Raw genomic sequence first — 20,980 nt, 5'->3', positions numbered from 1 at the left:
GTAAAATAAGGCAAAAGCTGACAGAGTAATTATGAGCTTTAATTAATTAACGTTCCTGTGGTACCCTGGAGAAGTTTGGGTTTTTTTCCCCCTCTTGCACTTTACTACATGCTATGTATTTTAGAGGGGCAGTTTGGAAGAAGCATTCTTTCTAGGAAGAATCCTTTCTCCTCCTGTCCCCCAGAATTTTGCAATCCTCTCTAATGATTTTTAGCCCTTGTGAAGTGATTTGCATGGGTAAAAACATGAAAAATCAGTTGTTGTGTTCCCCTGAAGATTTGCAGTATCTGCGTCAATCCGTTCTCGACCTGTGCCTAAGTCACTCTTCCTGCTTAGCAGCTGACTTGAGCCGCCTTAGAGAAGTGCTTCATTAATAGCTTTATACCAAATAAATAGGTACAGCAGTGATGTGAGAAATACAGCTGAACAATAATTATTAGAAGCAAAAAGCTAACAACAGGACCCAAGTTTGGCACAAAGTATGGACTTAGTAGAATCCCAAGTCGCCAGTCTCCCTTTACTGGCTCATGTTGTATCCTTACTCAGCATGGACCCTTCTCATTTCAGGCCAAACCTGGCAGGATTTGCTCAGAACAAGCTTCGCTGAAGGCTTTTTTGTAAGTGAGGCTACGGAGTTAAATTTTCACTCACTCAGAGACGCAGAGTGAGAAGGAGCTTTTTCATCATGAGGTGCAAGCAAATGCTAAAAGATCTTTGTTCCTGCAATTTTGTTTCATGCTGTACTGAAATTCCACATACTGGGTCCTAAGCAGCCTGGTGAGCAACTCTCACTTCTGCTTGTTTCAGTCTAACAGAAGAGCAAATGCCCAAACAGAATAACAGCAGTAGAAATAAGTCAGTTACTTTTGTGTGGATGAAAATGAATGTTTGAAGTTTGGATCTGAGTTAGGATAAGCATCCATGTCGTCAGGTTTCCCTAGAGGTTGGTGTGACTTAAAACTCATGATCAAGCGAAAATAGCCTAGAAATCTCATAGCAGCCACTTTCACAAACACATTGTGCTGTTTGTCTGTAGAGATTACCAGGATACTTCACAAGGATGGTGGGTGGTTTGGCAGTCCAAAGCCAGCCAGAAGCTGGAAGTGTGGTTTGGAGGATGCTTCTCTGAGGATTTGAGAAACTAGATGAATGAATTTGGGGTAAACACGTATCAGTCTGCTCATTTTGCTAAGCTGCATGCCCTGGTATATTATGTTGGCCAAACAGCCTGCCTTGAGCTCCACGAGACCCCAGAGGGCTTGGTCCCAGTGCAGCACTTGTCTTTCCTGAAGAGTTTTAAAGAGTTGCTTTTAGGGTTCTGTGTGCAGAGTTCTGACCAGCTGCTAGACAAAATTAACGCCTTTGCCCCAGGTCATCGTTGGATGTAGACTTTGAAGAGGAGCTACGTAGCTGTCTCCACAGACACCACTTTTAGATTGCCCTGCAGCTGGAACAGCCCACACTCTTCCATGCCTGGAGCTAGCTGGACAACTAAAATAATCCTAGACTTGTTCGGTATTTGGTCCTCTGTTATTTCAGTATCTGTATTCTGTGGCTTGTAGAATAGAGCGATACTACAGAGTAAATGCTGTGCATCGGATAAAAAGGTTGAAGGGAGTACGGGAAGGCATCCAGCTCCTAGGGCCTTCCATGTATATAGACAGGTCATTTTGCATGCTCCTCTTTTGTTCTTCCTATATCTGTTTGTGCATTCTGCGTACAACTTTGGGAAACAACAGTGCTAAATACAAAGGTAAAACTACCCAGCAGCTCTGTTATTTTACTGTGACAACATGTGGACTAGACAAAAATCAAAGCTTTGGGTTTCCAGGGCAGCAAATTAGTCTTTGTAACTGCAGACTTCTTTCCTGGCAGCTAGGCTTCCTGTAAAGAAAAATGAAAAGGGAAGATATTAGGGATCTTTTCTGAGAGGACAAAGTCCCCAGAGAATATCTTTACCGAGAGCCCCTAGTGTTGTAAAAAAGGACTGGAAAAAATCCTCTCTGGCCCTGGTAGTACAAAACAAATTAAGTTGCTGTGTTCCTGCACCGCTTTTCCCCATGAACAGGAATGGAGACTGTTCAAGAATACTCCCAGTGTATAAATCAGCATTTGGGAGTAATTTATTCCTTGAGTAGTCCCCTAAAATAAGCAAATGAGAGAACAAAAGTGTATTTGTCACACATGTGAGGCAGCTCAGTTCCCCTCTTTGTTTTGAGTCCCATGAATAGGAGTATTCGGGCACTATCAGTAAAGCCTGGAAATACTAACTTTGGTTGGGTAACATGCACTGAGTCCAGAAAGCGTCTGCCTTCTGAGAGCAACACATTCAGGAAAAGACACTCAGCAAAGCAACACCTTAAAAAAAATCTGCTCTGGGTATAGATAGAAATCCAGGCTGAGGCGTTTCTGCAGCTATCTATCATAGAAGGAAAAGTCTGTGTACTTTGCAGGGTCAGAAGGAAAGAAGACAGTTCTTCCTAATATTTGCCCTCTGCCTCGTCTTTGGTGCCTTTTCTTTTCCGTTCTGACAAGAGCCTAGTTCTGCCTTCTGCTTTTGGCACTGAAACTCGTGGGCAAGAGTAGGATAAACCAACGTCTCTGAACGTGAAGAACAATTCTGTTGTGTTTGTTATCATATCATAACCAAGATGCCTGTTTATATGTCTCCATCTCTTTTTCTACACAGTTAGAGAAATTTCCACCTTTGCAGGAAGGGACACATTATTCTTAATCAAAACTTGAGAATGTGGCAGGAGGAGGTACAGCTGCAGATGAGCATTATCTAATTCACCCATCCTGTCATGTGAACATCCCTGCTTAATTTAATACAATTATTTCATCAGTGAGGATAATATCAGCAGCATGATTCATTTATACAACATGTTTCACAACTGCCTTTACCTCTCGGCTTCTTATTATCACTATTGATAATTTCACCATGAGTGGCTTCAGAGGAAGGGGAGGGATGTGAAGGAAGCTGCCAGTATCTTTGTGCAAGTGTGTGGACAGCTGTAGGCTTGAGGGACAGTGATGCCAAAGGATGCTGTTGCACCTGGGTTTCTGATATGTTTTGGTTAGACATTTCTGGATGAGCAAGAGACTGAATGGATAAGCCACTGACTGGCTGCATTGTTCAGTGGGCTACAATAGCATCATTGTCTTCTGCCCTAGACATGCCAGTAAGTGCTCCATATTTTGCATTTCCATTGAAATGAAGAGCTCCATGAAACAGAACCAGGGTGGGGGAATGAGGCTTTGTTTCTAGTGAGGAGGCAGAGGCATTCTTTTAGAAACCCCCTTTCCAGCTTGGTATTTTTAACTCATTTGGCTGTAATTTGTACTGTCAAGGTCATTTAAATAGGCAGCAAGATGTGGCGAATGTGTTCCCAGAGGTCATGAAAAGCCTCTTTAGTAGAGCATGCTAGGCTGTGCTTATGCCAGGTCATTTAAGCACATTTGTATTGCCAGTCAGATGATCCACAGAGTAGTTCATGATTTTGTAATAAACCATGCAACCTGGACCTTCAGCACATGCCACAGTGGGATACAGCACTTGGATTTAAATGACAGTACAATAATTCAGTAACTGTATTTTAATATTATACCAATCTTTAAAATCTGTGAAAAGAAGTGAGATTATGAAATCCAAATGAATCGTCTGGGTTCTTCCCCACCACCCCCCTTTTTTTTCTTTCTCTGAGACTGGTTCATTCGCCTGGGCTATCAATCTTCTATTCAGCTCTTGGTGTTGAAATAGTGCCATTTTTAATAAACGGTTTAGAGAGATTCTCAAAATCAGATTTTATTCCCTTCTTTTTCCATATACATTCTCCAGAGAGCTAAATTAACCTTTCATCTTAGGAGGAAGTAAATAGAGACAGCACGATTGGAAGATTAGAAAAAAACACCATTTCAGCCAACTATTTGCCACATTGGTGACTGCGAGTCAGAGTTCCTGGGTCTGTCTGAAACTCTGCAGCTATGGTACTTTATGACTGTGAACAAACCCGTTCCTTTTCTTTCTCTTTCATTTTTTCCTCCCATATTAATAAACACTTTATGTGTTTATTAGCATTATACCTTTTCGAAGGACCATACATATCTTATAAAAACATTGTGATGCACACTGAACTTACTAGCACTATTTCTGTTTAAAGTTGCTTGTCAGGCACTTACATTTGGAGATTTCCAGTGTCTGATACTGAAATATTAATCCTCAAAATCGTATGAATCTAGGCTGAGTGACAAAATACAGCTCTTGAATATTTTGTTTACACCCCAAATTCTGGTGTAGATGAAAGATTCTTCTTTCTTCCCTCAAATGCCTAGAGATCATCTGGGAAAACATCTAGAGCAAATCAAGAATTTGAAGTTCCCTGAGCTCCAAAGTTTTGGTTAATGACAGTCTTCCAGTCCTGGGAAGCAAACTACCATCTCTCCCTAAAATAGCGACTATTCTGACACTGCTGTGATACAGGGGATGGGAATCTCTTTATGAATGCTTTGCTCTTGCTGTGGTTACTTCGTTTTATTAGCCCTCTGTCATGTGTTTTCGCTTATGCTTTATTCTCTACATATATTTTTTGTGTGTGTGTTTTGTTTTGTTAGAGAAATGCAGTACTTTAAAGGAAACATTTCATAACCTTTAATTGAGATCGTATTTTACTTTCATCACATCTGTGTTTATATTATTACAAGCCTTTTGGGTCTTAACGTCCTCTGGTTTAAGCATTAATCGTTTTGGCTGATATATAAATAAATGTTTGACTTTGTTTAACTCTCTAAAAAATACTGGCTTGAAAAAAAAAACCCCTTATCAGTGGCATCTTAGAATAACTGCATGTCAACAAAAGACAGGGACCAATCAATACTGAGCTTTCTCTAATAAAAACTAAGTGCAAGAGTAGTTCTAGATTCTGTGATCACACTGTATAATATCGAATCTCCTGGCTGTTGAAAGATACCATCTACCTGGAGTGAACATGCTACATCTATTTTTTTTCTTTTTATTACTCTTATTTGCCCGAGCTGTCATGCTGCACTTATACACAGCCTTGATATAACTGAGAGTGAAGCCTGCTAAGCTATAATACGGCAGAATGTTAGCCGAGAGATTTTATAGTTAAAAATAAAGGTAGGCCAACATCTAATTCTTCTCTTGGTTATGCAGGCACAAATCAGTAACGAAGTCAGTACAGTTCTTGGATTAAACTGGAAGAGCAGAGAATTTATGTCTGCAGATAGGAAAAAGAGCAAATGGCTCGCTGAGTATAGGAGTGAAGATCCTAACAGTCGTCTTCACACTTAACACAATTGTATATTATTACCTGTCTCCCAGGTATTTTTTAGACTCCTGTGGAATAAATCAGTGTAGTTCCACTGTGGTAAAGGAAATGACTTAAATTATTATCAACTCATGATCCAACGTAGGATTTCTAAACTCTCTGACTGAACTTTTAATGTATTTGACTTCCAGTGAGGATTTGAGAATGCTCTTTGAAATAACAGAAGTAAAAATATTGTGAAGACCAAGCAGTAAAGTAATATCATTTTGTAAATATATATAATAGCTTAAAATTGTTTGCTTATCCCCCTTTATGAGGACCAAGCTTCTGTGACCTCTGATTAATTTACCATTAGCCTGAACACACAATGAAAGTGAATGAAGGGGCAATTTGGAATGACATTTATCAGCTCTGGAACTGTCGACTTCTATTATTTCCACAAGGCCTTATACTTCTCGGCTCCAGAGAAGGCTGTGCTGACTTGAATGAAGAAGAGCATTCTTACTACCAAGAATAGTTACAGCGCAGACAGCTTCATTGCTGGATGCCTACAAAGGAAAAAAACACCTCCCCCATTTCTAACTTGCATTAAATGAGACCAAAACCATTGTTCTATAGTGGACTTGGACAAGACCTTGCCTTCACACCAGGCTAAATAAGGTGAACGGAAGAACTGAGGAAAGGGAGAAGGAGTGAGAGCGGGAAGGAAATAAGCTTTATAGGGACAGGATAGCCAAGGGATTGAGTCAAAAGGATGAGTCTGAGAAAAACCCTTCCAGCACAAGGATGCAGGTTGGAATCCAAGCTGACCTTGCAGAGAGGGAGAGCCATTCCCATCAGGGACTGGTTGCTGCTCCGTGTGAACTGAAGTGATGGTCTTGGTCAGATTTCCAGTGGCCAGAAAGCACAATGCAGCTTTTACTACCATATCTGAAACTAATCAGCCCCTTCTGTTGAGACTTACAACACAGGTCAAGAATTGAATATACAAGGAAACTAACCTATCTTGGGTTGAACCAAAACAAGTGTTTGGGCAGGTTTACATTGCTTCTGATGCTGTCTTCCAAATAGATGACTTTGCTCCTCAGGGATCCTTGTCCAGCACAGAGTCGCTGTGTTTGGTTGGTTCGTTGGCTAGTTTGTACTTACACTTTTATGCAACTATCTCAATACTGACTTTACAAAATTATGGTTGCACTGTTGTGGGATTTTATTTTTTTTTAAATTGAAATCAGTGGAACAGCAGAGCAAGTCCCCTTCCATTTGACTAATATGTTAATCTGTTGTATTCTAATACAGATTAATTTGTATTTCTGTAAAGTAATGAGTACCTTCTTAAAATGTCAGATGCTGGTTGAACTGGTGATGTTTCTTACACTGAGGCTTAAGTCTCCTAGAAGATCAGCAGCACTCTGCCTCCTGTGTGCCTAAGAATACAGAATATAGGCTCCTAAATCAGTTTTATGCATTGATTTTCCTCCCCTTAATTTTACGCACAAGTTGCACCTAGAAAGGCTTAAATACCACTTTAAGGATAGCAGCTTTGTCCACAATGTCCCTAATAGATTTGTTTGCTAAGCTTTAATTTATTTTTAACCATGACTGTTAAAAAAGTGTAGAAAACATCAAATATAACAAAAGTGCTTTGCTCAGAGCTTGCTTCTTTAAGGTAATAGAAAAGCTGTATGACAGTGCTTGTCACTCAGCGCAGTGAATTGTCTTGCGTTTGGAGACGTACATCTACATCATACTTCCATAACCAACAGGCAACTATAAAATTCCTTCTTTACTGCAGCACACCACCCTCTGTGGAGAAGAATCAGTATTATATGGCAGTAGTTACAGATACCTTAGTGGTAACAGTAAAACACTCAAACATTATGAGTCTAATTCCAGTCAGCTTTGCATTGCTGTAAGTTAGGAATAATGCTGTAACAGTGAATGTACTTACAACGTAGGGAGATCAGAATCGGCTTCTTCAGTGTCTGGAGCCGAAGCCCAGTTGTGTGATTTAACACTTCCTGTAGCTAAAGGATGGCTTTCCTAAGTCACAGTGTCAGAGGAAAGCTAAGCTAATAAAGTGATGGTTGGATCTAATACCATATCCATTAGTTCTGGTTATTTAAAAGTCAGTTAAAATCACTTCTAAAATATCTGCCTTGCTGAAAAGCTTTTTCTCCCTTCCCTGTGTTTTTTTTCCCTTATTGTACTTTATTTTGGTTGAACAAAAATACATGACCTAGAATTTTAATGTGTTTCATAGCACTGTCTGTTACTATGTGTAGTCAAGCCAGGTTTAGGAATAATTCCAGTTACCCTTCAAAAAATGTCACCCATTTTTTCTATTTTTTGCATAATAATAATTACTGAAATCTTAAAGTCCATCTCTGCAGAAGACGAAAAAATCTAGGGGCTTATGCAGAATTATACAGGTTATCGTTTAAAATTTTGTGGAAAGAAATGGCAGGTTCTTCCTGCTGTCTTGTTGCGGTGGGAGAAAATTATTTATTTCCTATATTTTTGTGCTTGGAATTCTAAGCCTGGGAAGTTTATAGGAAAACACAAATACAAAAAAAAAAAAAGACCAACAAAAATACCCGAGTGAAAACCCATTCACGCAAACACGTTTGCCCAATTTGAGTAGTAGTGGTTGAATTTAAGTGAAAGTGCTCTCCAGTTCTTATTTAATTCATCCGTATCAAGTTTAACATAAAATAACAATAAAAAGAAGCACATACCTTGTTGATGTGAATAATTTCTTCAGAGACAAATCTTACATACAAAGTGCAAAAGAAGGATGTTCTCTGGTCGTGTCATGCTAATTTTCCAGTTTATCAGTCATCTCAGTTCCACAGAGAAATGACAAGATGGTATCATATTTGATCTTAATATATATCATACAACCTTTCGGGTTTAGAAGTTCATATGAGCTGAAAACAACTGTCTTTGCTTGGATGGTGTTGTGCCAACAGCAGTTTTTAAAATAACATTCCTTTCTCTTCTGCTCATCACAGGATGAAGTGGCCCAGCCTCTGAACCTTTCAGCCAAACCCAAGACATCTGATGGCAAGTCTCCCACATCACCCACCTCTCCTCATATGCCAACTCTGAGAATAAATAGTGGGGCCAGTTCACTAAAATCCTCCGTGCCAGCAACATTAGCTAGTCCTTCGGCCAGAGCTAACACAATAGGTAAGCTTAGTTTCATTTGTGCCTCCATATAAAGATTAATAGATATTACTGGAAAGTGGGCATTTATCGGCCAGTGCCAGACGGTGGTCTCTGAGCTGTCACAGGTTGACCGTAATACTGCATTTGCTGATATCAGTAAAGAAACTCCCACAGACTGACCGCTTCAGGAGGAGTATCGTAACTTTTACAGACTCTGAAAACAAAGAGCTGTGTTATTTCAGGTACTGCTTTATCAATAAAGGTTAATAAATGCTGTTTGTTTAATGGCATACGTTAAAGACAGTGACCTGTCTAATGGCAGGCATTAAAGACTATATAGTACTATGTCATCTGAAAGCGATGGATAAAGTTTAAAAAAATTCGCTTTGAGTTAAAAGCCTGTATATGCAATTACATCTTTGCAAAATTATAGGTTTAATCCTTAGTCCACCAGAAAGCTGCATGGAGCATTATTTTACCTTGGTCTAATAAGCAAAACAATCACCAGGTTCATTCAAAAAAATTAATTTCATGTTGTATCTTGCAAAAAGTCTTGACTAGCTGTTTTCAACATTGTTCCACAAAATAGCGTTAATTCTTCCTCCTGTCAAAATTACCTCTTTGCCTAAAGACCATCTAAATAAGTGGTGATTTTACAAGTCTGGTGTGTTAAAGGGGCTGTTCTTTGTGTGTATAACTAAAATGTGTACACACCCCATTCTTCCATCTGAAACATTTTAGTCCATGAAGTGATTGAATGTAACCTGAATTAAGATTTCAGAAAGTAAATCAAGCTCTGATTAAGGAAATAAGTGAGGTAGGTTGTTGTATCTTTGCTACTGTGTGTCTTGTTGCTCCTAAAACATCTCCTGCTGGCCACTTTCAGAGGTGGCACAAAGAATGAAAGAAGCCATAGGTCAAACCTATCAGAAGCTCTTTCTGTGATATCTCAGTGCTGTGTAGTAAAATTTTTTGGGATCTCTGTGGGTCTCTCCCAAGCTCTCTGTAGTCCATATTCTACCTCCACAGACACCAGGAACACCCATAGTTATGTCCAAAGTTCAAAACAAGAACTAGCTCCCACTATTACTCTCGCACTGTGCGTAGGTAATTATTGCTAACGTTTATGATGGTTACATATATCAGACAGAGAATATGCTTCTATACCTTTTAGAAAAGAAAATAACTTTATTTGGTATGTGATCTTAAAATTATATCAATATTTTGTAAATATCACCTTGTTAATTGTTAATTTATATATTATTATTAACCCTGCACTCTTTTAGCTGTGGTAGGTAATAATGTCTTTCATCTTTAATTTGCTTGGCCCTACTGCTCTCCATGTACAATTTTTGTACATTAATTTTTTTGTCTCTAGTATAGTGAGCATCACATTTAGATGTCAGATGTGGAGTTAAGCATCTGACCTGCATCTCAGTGGCAGGACATCCCTTGTTCTCGTCTCCAACCTTCTTTCCCTACACACCTGATATTTTTCATAGGTTTGAGACCCTTGCAATTTATTTCTTTTAACAAAATGCAGATTTTGGAATGCTGTACCTGTAATGAGTGATAATGTAATTGGATAAAAGCTGTGAGGATGAATGGAGCTTTAAAGGTCACTCTTGTAAGAAGAATTAATGTGTTATACCATTAATAAACCATGGAAAACTGTGGAGCAAAAGATAACGTATTTAAGTTATTGTTAATGACATAGAGTTCACTGCTGTATATATCTCAGTTACAAATATAGAAAGTGACTTTTTGAGGTTGCTGAGCAGTATCCTTGCACATACTGTATATGTAGGATAAACAGTCTTTAACTGTGGTGCAGGAGCTGGACAGACAGAGCCTACTTCTAACAAAGGTCTATCCTTTAATGGAGGACTAGAAGAACAAAAGGCTTGTGAATACTCTACAGAGCCTTTTGCTGCTAACTGCTAGGTCAGGTCCAACCAAAGTTACAGCAAGTAAAAGTCATTACCATGTTAAAACCATTTGGTGATCTTAAAAAAGTGTGCATACAGTTTCAAGTCACCCTCCAGTAGGAGCTACGTTACAAAAAAATGTTGATATCATTTTTGGCAAAGGGACTAAGGTCCCTAAAAATGGTAGAGAAACTGGATTATTCTTTTGTCTTGAGAGATGGGTCCCTCCAGGAAAGGTCACTGGGAAGCGTGCAGCCATTTGCCAGGCAGTTACTTCCAACATTTGGATGACTGGAGCTGTCAATGCAAGGCACAAGTTGCCTGTCCTAGGTCTGTACACCCCACCTTGCTGGGGCGCAGCAGAGCTGTCACTTTTCACTGCCACTAAATTCCAATGAAAAATGTCCTCCAAAAGCAGTTCTTCAGGCTGCTCGGTTCCCATGGCATGGAGAAATGCCTATGTACTGTTCAGTTGTCTTGGGAGGACTTAGAGCCCCCTATGATTAAGAGTGTAGGTGCCTTCAAGCGTACAGCAGATACGTAGTCCTTTTCTAGAGCTATCCTTATAGCGTATAAATTATGCTACAGACTGAGCCATCACAAATGTCGTGGCTTCATGTATGACTTTAAATCCCAGCATTTCTTTTTGGGAACAGGCATATGTCCATGTACTAAAAACAGAAACAACTTCTCTTTGCCCTTTGCCATTATCTTCAACATCTCTATACTAGTTTGGCAATCCCTGTAACTAAGTGCATTTTATGTAATGCAGTTCCCCTCTCTGTCAATAATTCACCACCTACCCTAAACAACAATAATTTACATTCAACTCGCTTCTATATTAATCATTTCCCTGCACACCAGCATCTTGGCAGCCACTGAAAAACATAAGGAGTGCTTGCTTTTATTCACTGTCATGTGCCAAACTGTCTCAAAGATAGCAGTATTCAGGAAAAGCCAAATAGTCTGGAGAAGGGCATGAATTCCAGTTCCTAGGCAAATTCGGCTCTGTTACAGATTGAAAGTATTATACCTAGCCTAATCAAGAGCACAACCAGCAGTAATACTACTGTTTGTTTATTTGTTTGCTTCCTTTTTAATTTATTCTGACTACATGCAGGCTTGATCAGTAACAGATGCAAAGTGGGGAAAAAACCAAGCAAGTTGATAAAATGGAGGCAAGAAAAAAAAAGATCAGCTGGTGGCACTGTGCTGGCACAGGTTATATCCTTCTTTATGTTGGGAAAGCTGGAATTACTGGAATTCCATTGGCTGGGAATTACTGAACTGGGTCATTTGATAAATGCAATGTGGATCAAGTTATTTCATATAAAACTCTCAGGGTTCCTGGGTATTTAGCCAAAAGCTAACAATTAACAACAGTCAAACCGCACAGAAACTTTTCTTTCTAGTTTTTGCGCGCCAAGGTAGATGGGAATACCAGTCCCATTCTGTCTGCAGTCTAAAAAACCAACAATAAAACCCCAATCCACACTAAAATCCTGACAGCAACGCAGCACTGAACTAATCTGACATCAGCTTCTTCCCCTGAAATGTTTTAAGCATCAAGACAATGTCCTACGTTTTTTGGCAATCAGCGGATCAGATAGAAGAGTCTAGCAATACAACAAGGATGTGTAATCTGACATGATTAGACAAGGCTCTTTAGGAACAGAACATTCATAATTGAGACAAAGAAAGAGTATTAATAACACTTTCCTAACACGGCAGTTAGCCATTTTATATTTCCTTTCTTTAATCTTAGTGTTTTTCAACAAATCATGGGATTTAATAGCGTGTTTTGGCAGATTAGAGGATTTATGGCCCAGATGTTTTTTGTTCTAAAAATGGATTAGGGTGTAAAGTTTGCTGGAATCCATGGAACATGTTGAGGCAAGCCGGTCATTTTGTGTGTGATTAGTGCCTGCCTTCTGTCTCACAGTCCCTCCATCTGTCACAATTCACCAATGGATCTGGTTAGATTTAGCCTCATGTCACAAACAGAAGTCCCTTTTCTGGGCAATTTCATATTACAGATTCATTTTATGCCGTTTTTATGCCCTAGTTAAAAGACAGAAAGAAGTGTGTGCGTGCACGCACGTGTGGGGATGTGGAGAGGGAGAGGGAGATTGATAGATATTAGCCTCTCCTTTAATGTTTGAAAAATAGACTGGGGCTTGGAGTCTCCCATCAGTATTCTATCCTACAAATCACATGCAGATCATAATAAGTATAATCTACAGTACGCTAAAGGAAAAAAATGACAAAGTGTCACATTTAAAATTAAATAGTATTAGCTGTGCCGGTGATGCTTGTAACATTTTAAAAGGAAATAATTCAGTGACTTCTAAGGCTAAGCCCTAGGCTGTGAATTTGCAGCAAAACAGTGGACATTTGACCTACTATTAGCAGCATGAATAGGAGTGGGAATGTAGGTCCGTGTAGCTGTGGTTTCTTATACATTTCTGAATGACAGGTGGTGGTGGGGAGCATTCAGTGGATGAGGTTTCTCTTCCCAGCCATTATGCATTTCATATCTATAGCAAACCACCGCCACCTGTGGTTTATTTTAATGTACTCACAAGTTTTAAGAAGGAGAAGAATGAAATGGTCTATTCTTAAGAGTTTGGGATTGCTGGCGTGATCAAAGCTTCCTCTAACTCTTACCCAGTTACATCCTGCTGCATACAAACCGCAGGGCTAACCTCTGCAGCGTCAGGGAAATACTGAAACTAATGGGATCAAATATCAGGACGATGATTTTGGCACCAAGGTTTCTCATGCTTTCTGTCCAGGTGGCTCTATCATACCAGATAGCATACAGAATTACATAGCACAGACGTGTTTCTGGGCATTACCTTTTAACTCTTTCTCATTAATAATGATAAAGTATTGGTGCATTTCGTCGATGAAACCTAAAGTGTTTTCTTGTAACTTTCTTTTTTTAAGATATCCTTTCTTCTATCACGTCGTCAGGTTATTTAAATGACCACGATGCTGTTACCAAGGCAATCCAGGAGGCCCGGCAGATGAAGGAGCAACTTCGGAGGGAGCAACAGGTGCTGGATGGAAAGGTGGCCGTTGTGAATAGCCTGGGTCTCAATAACTGCAGGACAGAAAAGGTGAGTTTCCGAGAGTCCCTTTGCAAAGGGTCAGAGGTTGCATGTGGCTCTTCTTACAGATAGATAGGTTCTTCCTCCTTTTTTCCCCTCCTTTTTCTTGCTCTGTTTTCTTCTTCCCCATTTTTAAACAGAACAGTTGCGTCATTCAGAAAAAGTGAAAAGTAAGTTGAAAACCACAACCAAAAGCTGACACGAAAGAGAGACCTGGAGACCCTTGTGGGGGGACGCAGAGGTAGTTAAAGCCCTCACGAGAACTTCGGAGGCCGCTAATTCTCTGTTCTAGCCTGTCAACGTGTATTATGAGAAGGTGATCTTGGAAATTGCTGGGTCTATGTGGAAATCTTGCTTTATGGAAAAGTTTATATGTGTTTGCAAGATGAGCTGGATTTGAAAATATTCAAGCTTCTTTAGGAACATAAGCTTTGCTGATATTCAGGCTCAGCTTCTGGGTATTTAGCCTTGTGAGGTTGTCATATATGATATTCTGTGGCCATTGCAATGTAGCACTGTCATGTCATGTTAGATGACTTAACAAAATTGGAAAAATGGAGAACTGACAACACAAAGTGCATCAAATATTTGCAGTGAAACTTAGAAGCGGCAGAACGTAGGGGCCTTACCACCTTCTACTTTTGAACTGGCCTGTGAAGTTGTGCTATGACAGAATATTGACAAAGTGAATATTCCCTAGTAAAATTTGTATGTTCTGTAACTGTCCCGTATGTCAAAGAGGTTGTGATTTGCTGCTTTTCGCTGGAAACACCTGATGTCTTTCCATGCACTGCTGTGGCTTGTGGAGGATAAATAGACCTGCCAGTCCTTGCTGCTGTATTTATAGTGAGCTGTCCTTATAATACTGCCACCTAAGATACACATCCAAACTCTTGTGTGCGTCTCAACATTATATGCTTTGCAAGACTTTTGCCTCAGTTCCTCCCTTGCCTTGCAATATTTTCTGAGACAATACAGCCTTCGTCCTGCAGTACAATGAAGATGACCGTTGTCGCATTTGGTGTAACCTGAATTTTATTGAAACCGATTCTAGTGGCTTTTCACTGAAAGGCCTTGTGTGAATCACTGGGATAGGCAGAAAAATAGAATGAATAAAAATGATCAGCTATTTAGCAGAAACTTGAAAGTCCGTCATCCTAGGAAGCTTGTGAGTCAAACAATATTGTCCAGAATGAGCAGATTGCTAATTTGGATAGCTTTCCATTTTCCATGTTTTTAGATGGAGTTTGATCAATAAGCTGTGAGAAGCCAGCAGTCTGGGTAATAAATGTACATGTGAGTCTCTCACTACTGTACTTTTTTCATCAGCCTTTCCTGGGTGTAAGTGATGTAGAAATTACTCCAATTTCATGCACTTTCTTGAGAGGAAGGGGAAGGAAAAAAGAGGTCAGTGTAATAGGTATCTGGCAGTACATACAATCTCTCTCAGAAGAATAAGAGCGCTGGTATGGGGAGAGAGAAAGAAAGAGAGGGATGGAGCATGTTTACGGCATTTCACATAGAAGAGTACCAGAAGGGAAAAGGGAAAAGCAGAGTGTCAGATATAAGAAGAAGTGATCACAAGCACAAAGGAATTTATATTCAAATATTTAAGCATTCTTGAAAGGATGCTCGGAGCAGAAATTTCTTTTCTCTGCTCCCCGTGTAGAAATGACTTTAACACTCAGCCAGATGCTAATGCAAAGTGACTCAAGCTATTCCTCGCAAGCATAGCTAAATTGCCGTTATTTGTTAAGCGCATTGAATTCAGCTGTGGATACAGCAGTTGGTTGCATTCAGAAAGCATCTGTACCCTTTTTTTTTTTTTTTTTTCTTTTTTTTTTTTTAAATCCTCCAAAGCAGAGACAACTCTACCTATCTCCCCCCTCTCCTCCCTTGTGCTGGCTGGGAATTGTCAAGTGACAACCGACCAAATCCTTTTGGACAGGAAGCCTTCATCCTGAGTTCTATATACTTGCAAAGCAGGCCTTGTGGTTGGATCAGGAAGCCCATTAAAAGCACTTTGATGGTATGGAAATCCATCTTCATGAAGCGCCCAGGCCCCTAAGCAGCATGCTGTTTAGCTGTGGTTACAGATCAGTCATTCACATCGGAGGGCAGTAATTGTGCTGACGGCTTGTTCGGCAATGGAAGTACATAAAATAATCCCAGGCCCTCCACCATGGCATTGCGAGTTAATCTTCTTTAATACAGATCAGCTGTTGTTCTAACACATGACTTTATGCTGGCTCTAGTGACTCTGCACAGCCTTTTGATTAAGTAACAGGAGTGGAACCATCTGCATTCACTTTATTCTGTTACTTTCCTATTGTTGGGATTCTCCTTACCCCTTCTGTTTTCACTTCTCACCCTCAACCTCAGTTGAAGTTTATTTTCCTCTCTAATTCATGCCTCCTGGTGGGCTCGTGGCGGGCAGAGAGGAGTTCTTTTACAAGATAGCAGAAAGAAAAAATCGTTTGCTCAATTGACAGTTTTTCTAAAGTAACTGTTGGGTTTGAGTTTTTTAAGACAATAAATGCCAAAACTTTATTGGGGTGCATTATTTTATTTTATTTTATTTTATTTTATTTTATTTTATTTTATTTTATTTTATTTTATTTTATTTTATTTTATTCTTGAAGTGGAGACAAGGAAGAACAGAACTAAGTTTGAGCTCTCCTAGACTATAATGGCAGCATTTGAATTGCTGCGGTGACCCCTGAAGCCACTAAGCACCAGTGAAGAAATTGCACTTCATAGCTTGTTGTAGGGTATCCTGAGCTGTCTCTTGCATTTGACCCAACAGAGGAGAAGACATAGGCCATGAAGTTTATGTACCTGTTCTCCTTTGCCTGTATATGCGCTAGGCCATCCAGTGACTAGCCAGCTGTGAAGTTCAGAACCAGACAAACACCACAACTTCTCTAAAGGGTGTGGCTGTTTGATCTAGCACTTTAAAGTTTTCTTTCTTATTAAGAGCAGGGTTTGAGAGGGAGGCAAGTGTTGCCATTTTGAATGGAATTTTATTCTGGTTTTCCCTGTTTTCGAGGGAAAGAAGAAGAAATAGTTGGGAAGGTGGGTTGTGAGAAGTAAAATGCTGCAGTGTTACCATGGAGTGTTTCCCTTCAGAAGCTCTGGGTCTCACCAGGGGACTTGGAGGCAGCCCCCAGAACTTGTGGGACATTATGTTTGCTCACTGGTTGCTTGCTGACAGGGAGATTTTGAGGTGGGGGGTGGAATTAAAAGAGGGTTAGCGTGATGTAGCTATGTGTCAATGGGCATACTCGGAAATGTACATTATGTCTGTAGATAGGTACAGAAGAAAGATCACTCTCCTTCCTGTAGAATGATCTCAGTCTTTATAGGCAACAAACACCTGTCTGGGGCTATCCCCAATTCTCTTCCATGCTTTGCTGCAGTGGCTGGTGTAGTTGTAGTGACTTAGAGTTCTCTGAGACCTGTTGAGTTTTTTGTTGTAGGAATTTATCTGCCAGGGGGTGACCCGGCAAGCTCAGGACTGGAAATCACCTTTGTGAGTCTCTGTTAAAGCTCTTGTGGCTTTTCTCCACACATCTACATGATCTGTTATCTGGCTTGTGTTCCCAGAGGGGTTGATCCCTGTGGACAGCCAGACCTGCCAGCTGTAACGCAGTAGTCAGACAGGAATTTTGTGGAATTGGAGAGACGCTGTATAAAAGGAGTCTTAAATGAGAAAAGATATTTTAAAATGGCTAGGATGATTTGGGTGAGTCACTTTATGGGCATCCAACTTGGACCATCTTGAGGGATTTGATTTTCAGAGGATTACAGTAAAAACTATGAGCATCATGATGAACATGGATTTTACTAAAACCTATTTTAATTGCAAATGCAATAAAACATATTTTTACATTACTTTTCTTGGAAACATTTCCCTGTATAAATGAGAAGTGTGTGTATATGTTTTTCTGGTTTCTTGGAAACCCAGGAGCATAGTTTTATTTGTAATTGTCATCTACAGTTAATTATAGCCTGATATGTACTATACATAAACAATGCTACCTTTTATACATGTAGCTTAGAGCGCAGATTGTCATCTAGTGCAAACAGCACAACGGGCAACATCAGCAGTGGACTCTGGTCTCTTTGTTCGGCCCCAAAACTGCCTGTTCCTCTGCAGAGGGGATGTACACAAATACAAAGAGCCAGCATGTGTGTGCATGCATACAAGCCTGCAGTGCACTCTCTCAGAGATACACAGCACAAACATGCACTGAGCTAGCCAGTAATTTTCTGACTGTAGTCAGACTGTCAAACGTTTGTGTATGTACCCTGGTAGCTGTAAAAAGGGAGGAAGGGGGCACACAAGCAGGTATTTGAGCACAGCTGGGACAGTTGTGTAGGTATACACAGCCACACAAGCATTTCAGGCGCGTACAGACTCAGTCACGCTCATAGCACGCTCTGAGTGCATCCGCATACGTATACCTCCTGTGCTGAAGTGTTTCTTAACCTGTGATACAAGTTCTCCCTGTTACCACTTGGAGAGTGTCCTTTTAAAGGGCTCTGACATGTACTTGTCTGCTGGGCTGTAACTAAAAAGCTATTTGTAACAATATTTATTCCAGCATTGTAAGCAGGAGCTTATTTATTACTCATGCTTATGGAACACTGGATTCAGGATGCCTTTCCTCCCATTCCCACCCACCCCTCCTCCCACTATCCTCCCCACTCCCACCCCCACCTCTCCCGGTTCCCCTTAAGAGAGTGCCAAACGTGAAATGACAGTGACCAATGTTGACTTAATGTGGATGTTTAATAATGAAAAAAGTGTGTCAGTTCCAGCGTTAGTTACAAATGGCAGTAAGTATATCGGGTGGCAGCCCTGTAATAATTTTACATCCATCATTCCTTCCTGATGCCTCGCTGGCTGCCTGATGGATGGGGATAGCAGAGTTAACTCTTAAGAAACTGCTGTGATCTGCTGAGCTGAAATGAATTCTGTCCCTGCTCTCCCCGCAGGGAGGAGGGGGATATTAAGAATCTCAAACCCGCAGATCCTGCTGTCTTTGAGAAATAAAACACTGGAGCTCACTTTACTAAAGGCATAAAGAGGAGCTGGTTTAACACATGGGATTTAAATTTCTCTTGCAGTAGAGAATTTTACTTCAATAAGATTTTTTTCTTCCCCTAATGGTTAAATTTGAACCAGAAAGTCAAGGAAAAACTAAGAAGAGAAGAACAGGGAGGAGAAGAAAAGAGAAGGGTTGGTAAAACAGTCTGACCCCATGCCTGCTGCCGACACTGACAGTCCATGGGTCAGACTAGAGTTAATAAGTTGTAATGATTGAAACTGGGAAGAGCAGGACCTGGAGCAAGCCAGGCTTCCCAAACAGGAGAAACCCACTGAAAATAAGTCCAGAGGAACAGTACTGACATCATAAACCAAATCACTTTGTAAGAGTTAAAACCTGCCCATTTTCATAATCGCCATAGTATTTACTGGAAAAATACTTTAGCATTCCCAGTGAGTAGCAGGGGCTATATTACCCACAGACCTTACATACACACACACTTATCCCTGCAAGTTCAGCAGACTGCTAATATATATGTCCTGTAATTTGTAGCCTGCTCTATTCCTCACTGGCCTGTAAAACACTAGGAAAGACGATCAGTGTAATATTTTTGTTCTCTTCTCGCAGTGTGAGCAGGAATCCTTCTGTGTGGAATAATTATTAGACCAGGGAGTATCTTGCAGACAATGGACTCCTACAGTCCCACAACACAAAAGTTAGCATACTATCCTAACAACTGTATGTCCCCTTCTTATTACCCTTTTCCCTACCCACTTCCTAATTTTGTCTTATTGAGTTTTTTTGCCAGCAGAAATTCTCATATGCGCGTTGCAGTCCTCTTTGTTAATGCTATCAACACAGAGCAGACCGTTTTCAAAAAGCATGACAAGAAGGCGAGCAGGTATTATGTCATCACCCATCCATCACCCTGTATGTCAGCCTTTCAATAAGTCCAATCAGCAGGCTCAACAGGATCATTCATGTTCAAGGATTCCTCTGTTCAACAGAGCTACTGTATCCATTGTCATTTCTCCTGAAACTTTTCTCAAATTTAATTAAAAACACATGTCAAGTTTGCACACTGCAAAGATCGAGATTGTTTTTGCCCAGTGGTGGTAACTAAGCATTAAACATTTTGATTTGCTTCAGCTGAAAGTTTATTCCTTTTTCCTTTCCCTCCCCCCTCCTCCCCCTTCCCCCCCCCCCCCCATATTTTTTTACCATTTGCTTTGTGGAGCTTGTGTATATTTATATTTACAGCCTCTGCATTTAATGGCCACATTCCTTATTTTCACAGATGGCCAGTGGAAGACTTCCCCTCCCCCCTTTTCTTTTAGTAAAGCCTGCCTTTGGTTTTGCTACTTTTGTCACAGTGCCACTACTCTCAGTTAGCAAGTGCCTACGCATGGGAGGGAGAGGTTCTGCAATGAGGATTTTTTTTATTCACCCAAGGACTTTTGCTCTTTATTTTAAAATACCGTGTCCCCCACCCCCGATTGACCATCATCTATTAAATGCCCAGGTACATTTTTCAGAGAAAAATTGTGCATGTGTGCGTCCTTAGTACATCAGTCTGGCAGGGATGCATGGGCAGGGTTAGCTAATAAAAAATGACACATACAGGGGGACAAATTCTGCCCACAGATGTGTGCATGAAAGTCCCATTGAAGTCAAGGAGAAGAGCCGGCAAAGAGGCAAGGGAGGAATCCTGGATCCTTGCAGGTGCTGAAGCCTGAGTGAGAATTTCCATCTTCATTCACTCCAAAGGGCAGAGATTGGAAACATTCACAGGCTAGTGTGGATCAGGGAGGACTGCAGCTGTTTATACCTTAGTGGAAATTTTATTAAGCCCAATAAAGATGGATCAACTTCCTCCTGAAAAAAAGCCATACAACTGATCTGGAGTTCTTGTTACGTCTTTTGAGCTTTTTGAGTATTTGGGTTTAAGTTCTAAGCTGTGCCCTACAGCCACGAGAGCTAATTACTTCCTGAGATTTTATTATTATTTTTACATAATCACATGCCTCCAATAGCCAGGGCTTTCAGCACGTTCATTGGCAGCAGCATCAGTGCAATACCCCTTCTTCAGTGTGATAGAGGCTGAGCCTGATTCTTCTGTGAATTGTGTTCACTTAGCTGTGTGGCAAACAGCTGCTGATATGTTTTGGGGGTGCAGAACTTTACTTTTAATTGTATTGATGCTGATGGTGGGGAGTAGACAAGCTAAGCCTTGCTACATGGCTGGGAAAATGTGGTTTCTTTCTTAGGAGATAGCCTAGATAGCATGTCAACGTCTTCCGTAGGGCTGGAAGAAATGCAAATAAAGGTACAGCAGCCTTCATAATTTTAATACCTTCTAGGAAAACCAGAGAAGAGTAGTCAATACATCTGTAATACTGCTGCACAGCTGAGTCACCCATTGTTTA

General features: G+C 40.4%; 1 protein-coding gene across 17 annotated transcripts in view; it reads left to right on the top strand.

The window, feature by feature from the left end:
• SOX5 (SRY-box transcription factor 5) overlaps positions 1–20,980 on the top strand; it is a 722,135-nt gene that overhangs the window by 675,996 nt on the left and 25,159 nt on the right. For 13 of the 17 annotated variants that reach the window (XM_075114236.1, XM_075114227.1, XM_075114264.1 and 10 more), the window contains 2 exons: positions 8,303–8,480; positions 13,337–13,509. In XM_075114236.1, coding sequence (XP_074970337.1) covers positions 8,303–8,480; positions 13,337–13,509 — 351 coding nt within the window. The remainder of the gene's footprint in view (positions 1–8,302; positions 8,481–13,336; positions 13,510–20,980) is intronic. The other 4 variants (XM_075114301.1, XM_075114292.1, XM_075114215.1 and 1 more) reach the window with 1 other exon arrangement.

Source organism: Phalacrocorax aristotelis, chromosome 1, assembly GCF_949628215.1.
Source record: "Phalacrocorax aristotelis chromosome 1, bGulAri2.1, whole genome shotgun sequence".
NCBI classification, from domain to species: Eukaryota; Metazoa; Chordata; class Aves; order Suliformes; family Phalacrocoracidae; genus Phalacrocorax; species Phalacrocorax aristotelis.
The sequence above is the reverse complement of the archived record's forward strand: the minus strand, read 5'-3'. Positions and strand labels throughout refer to the sequence as shown.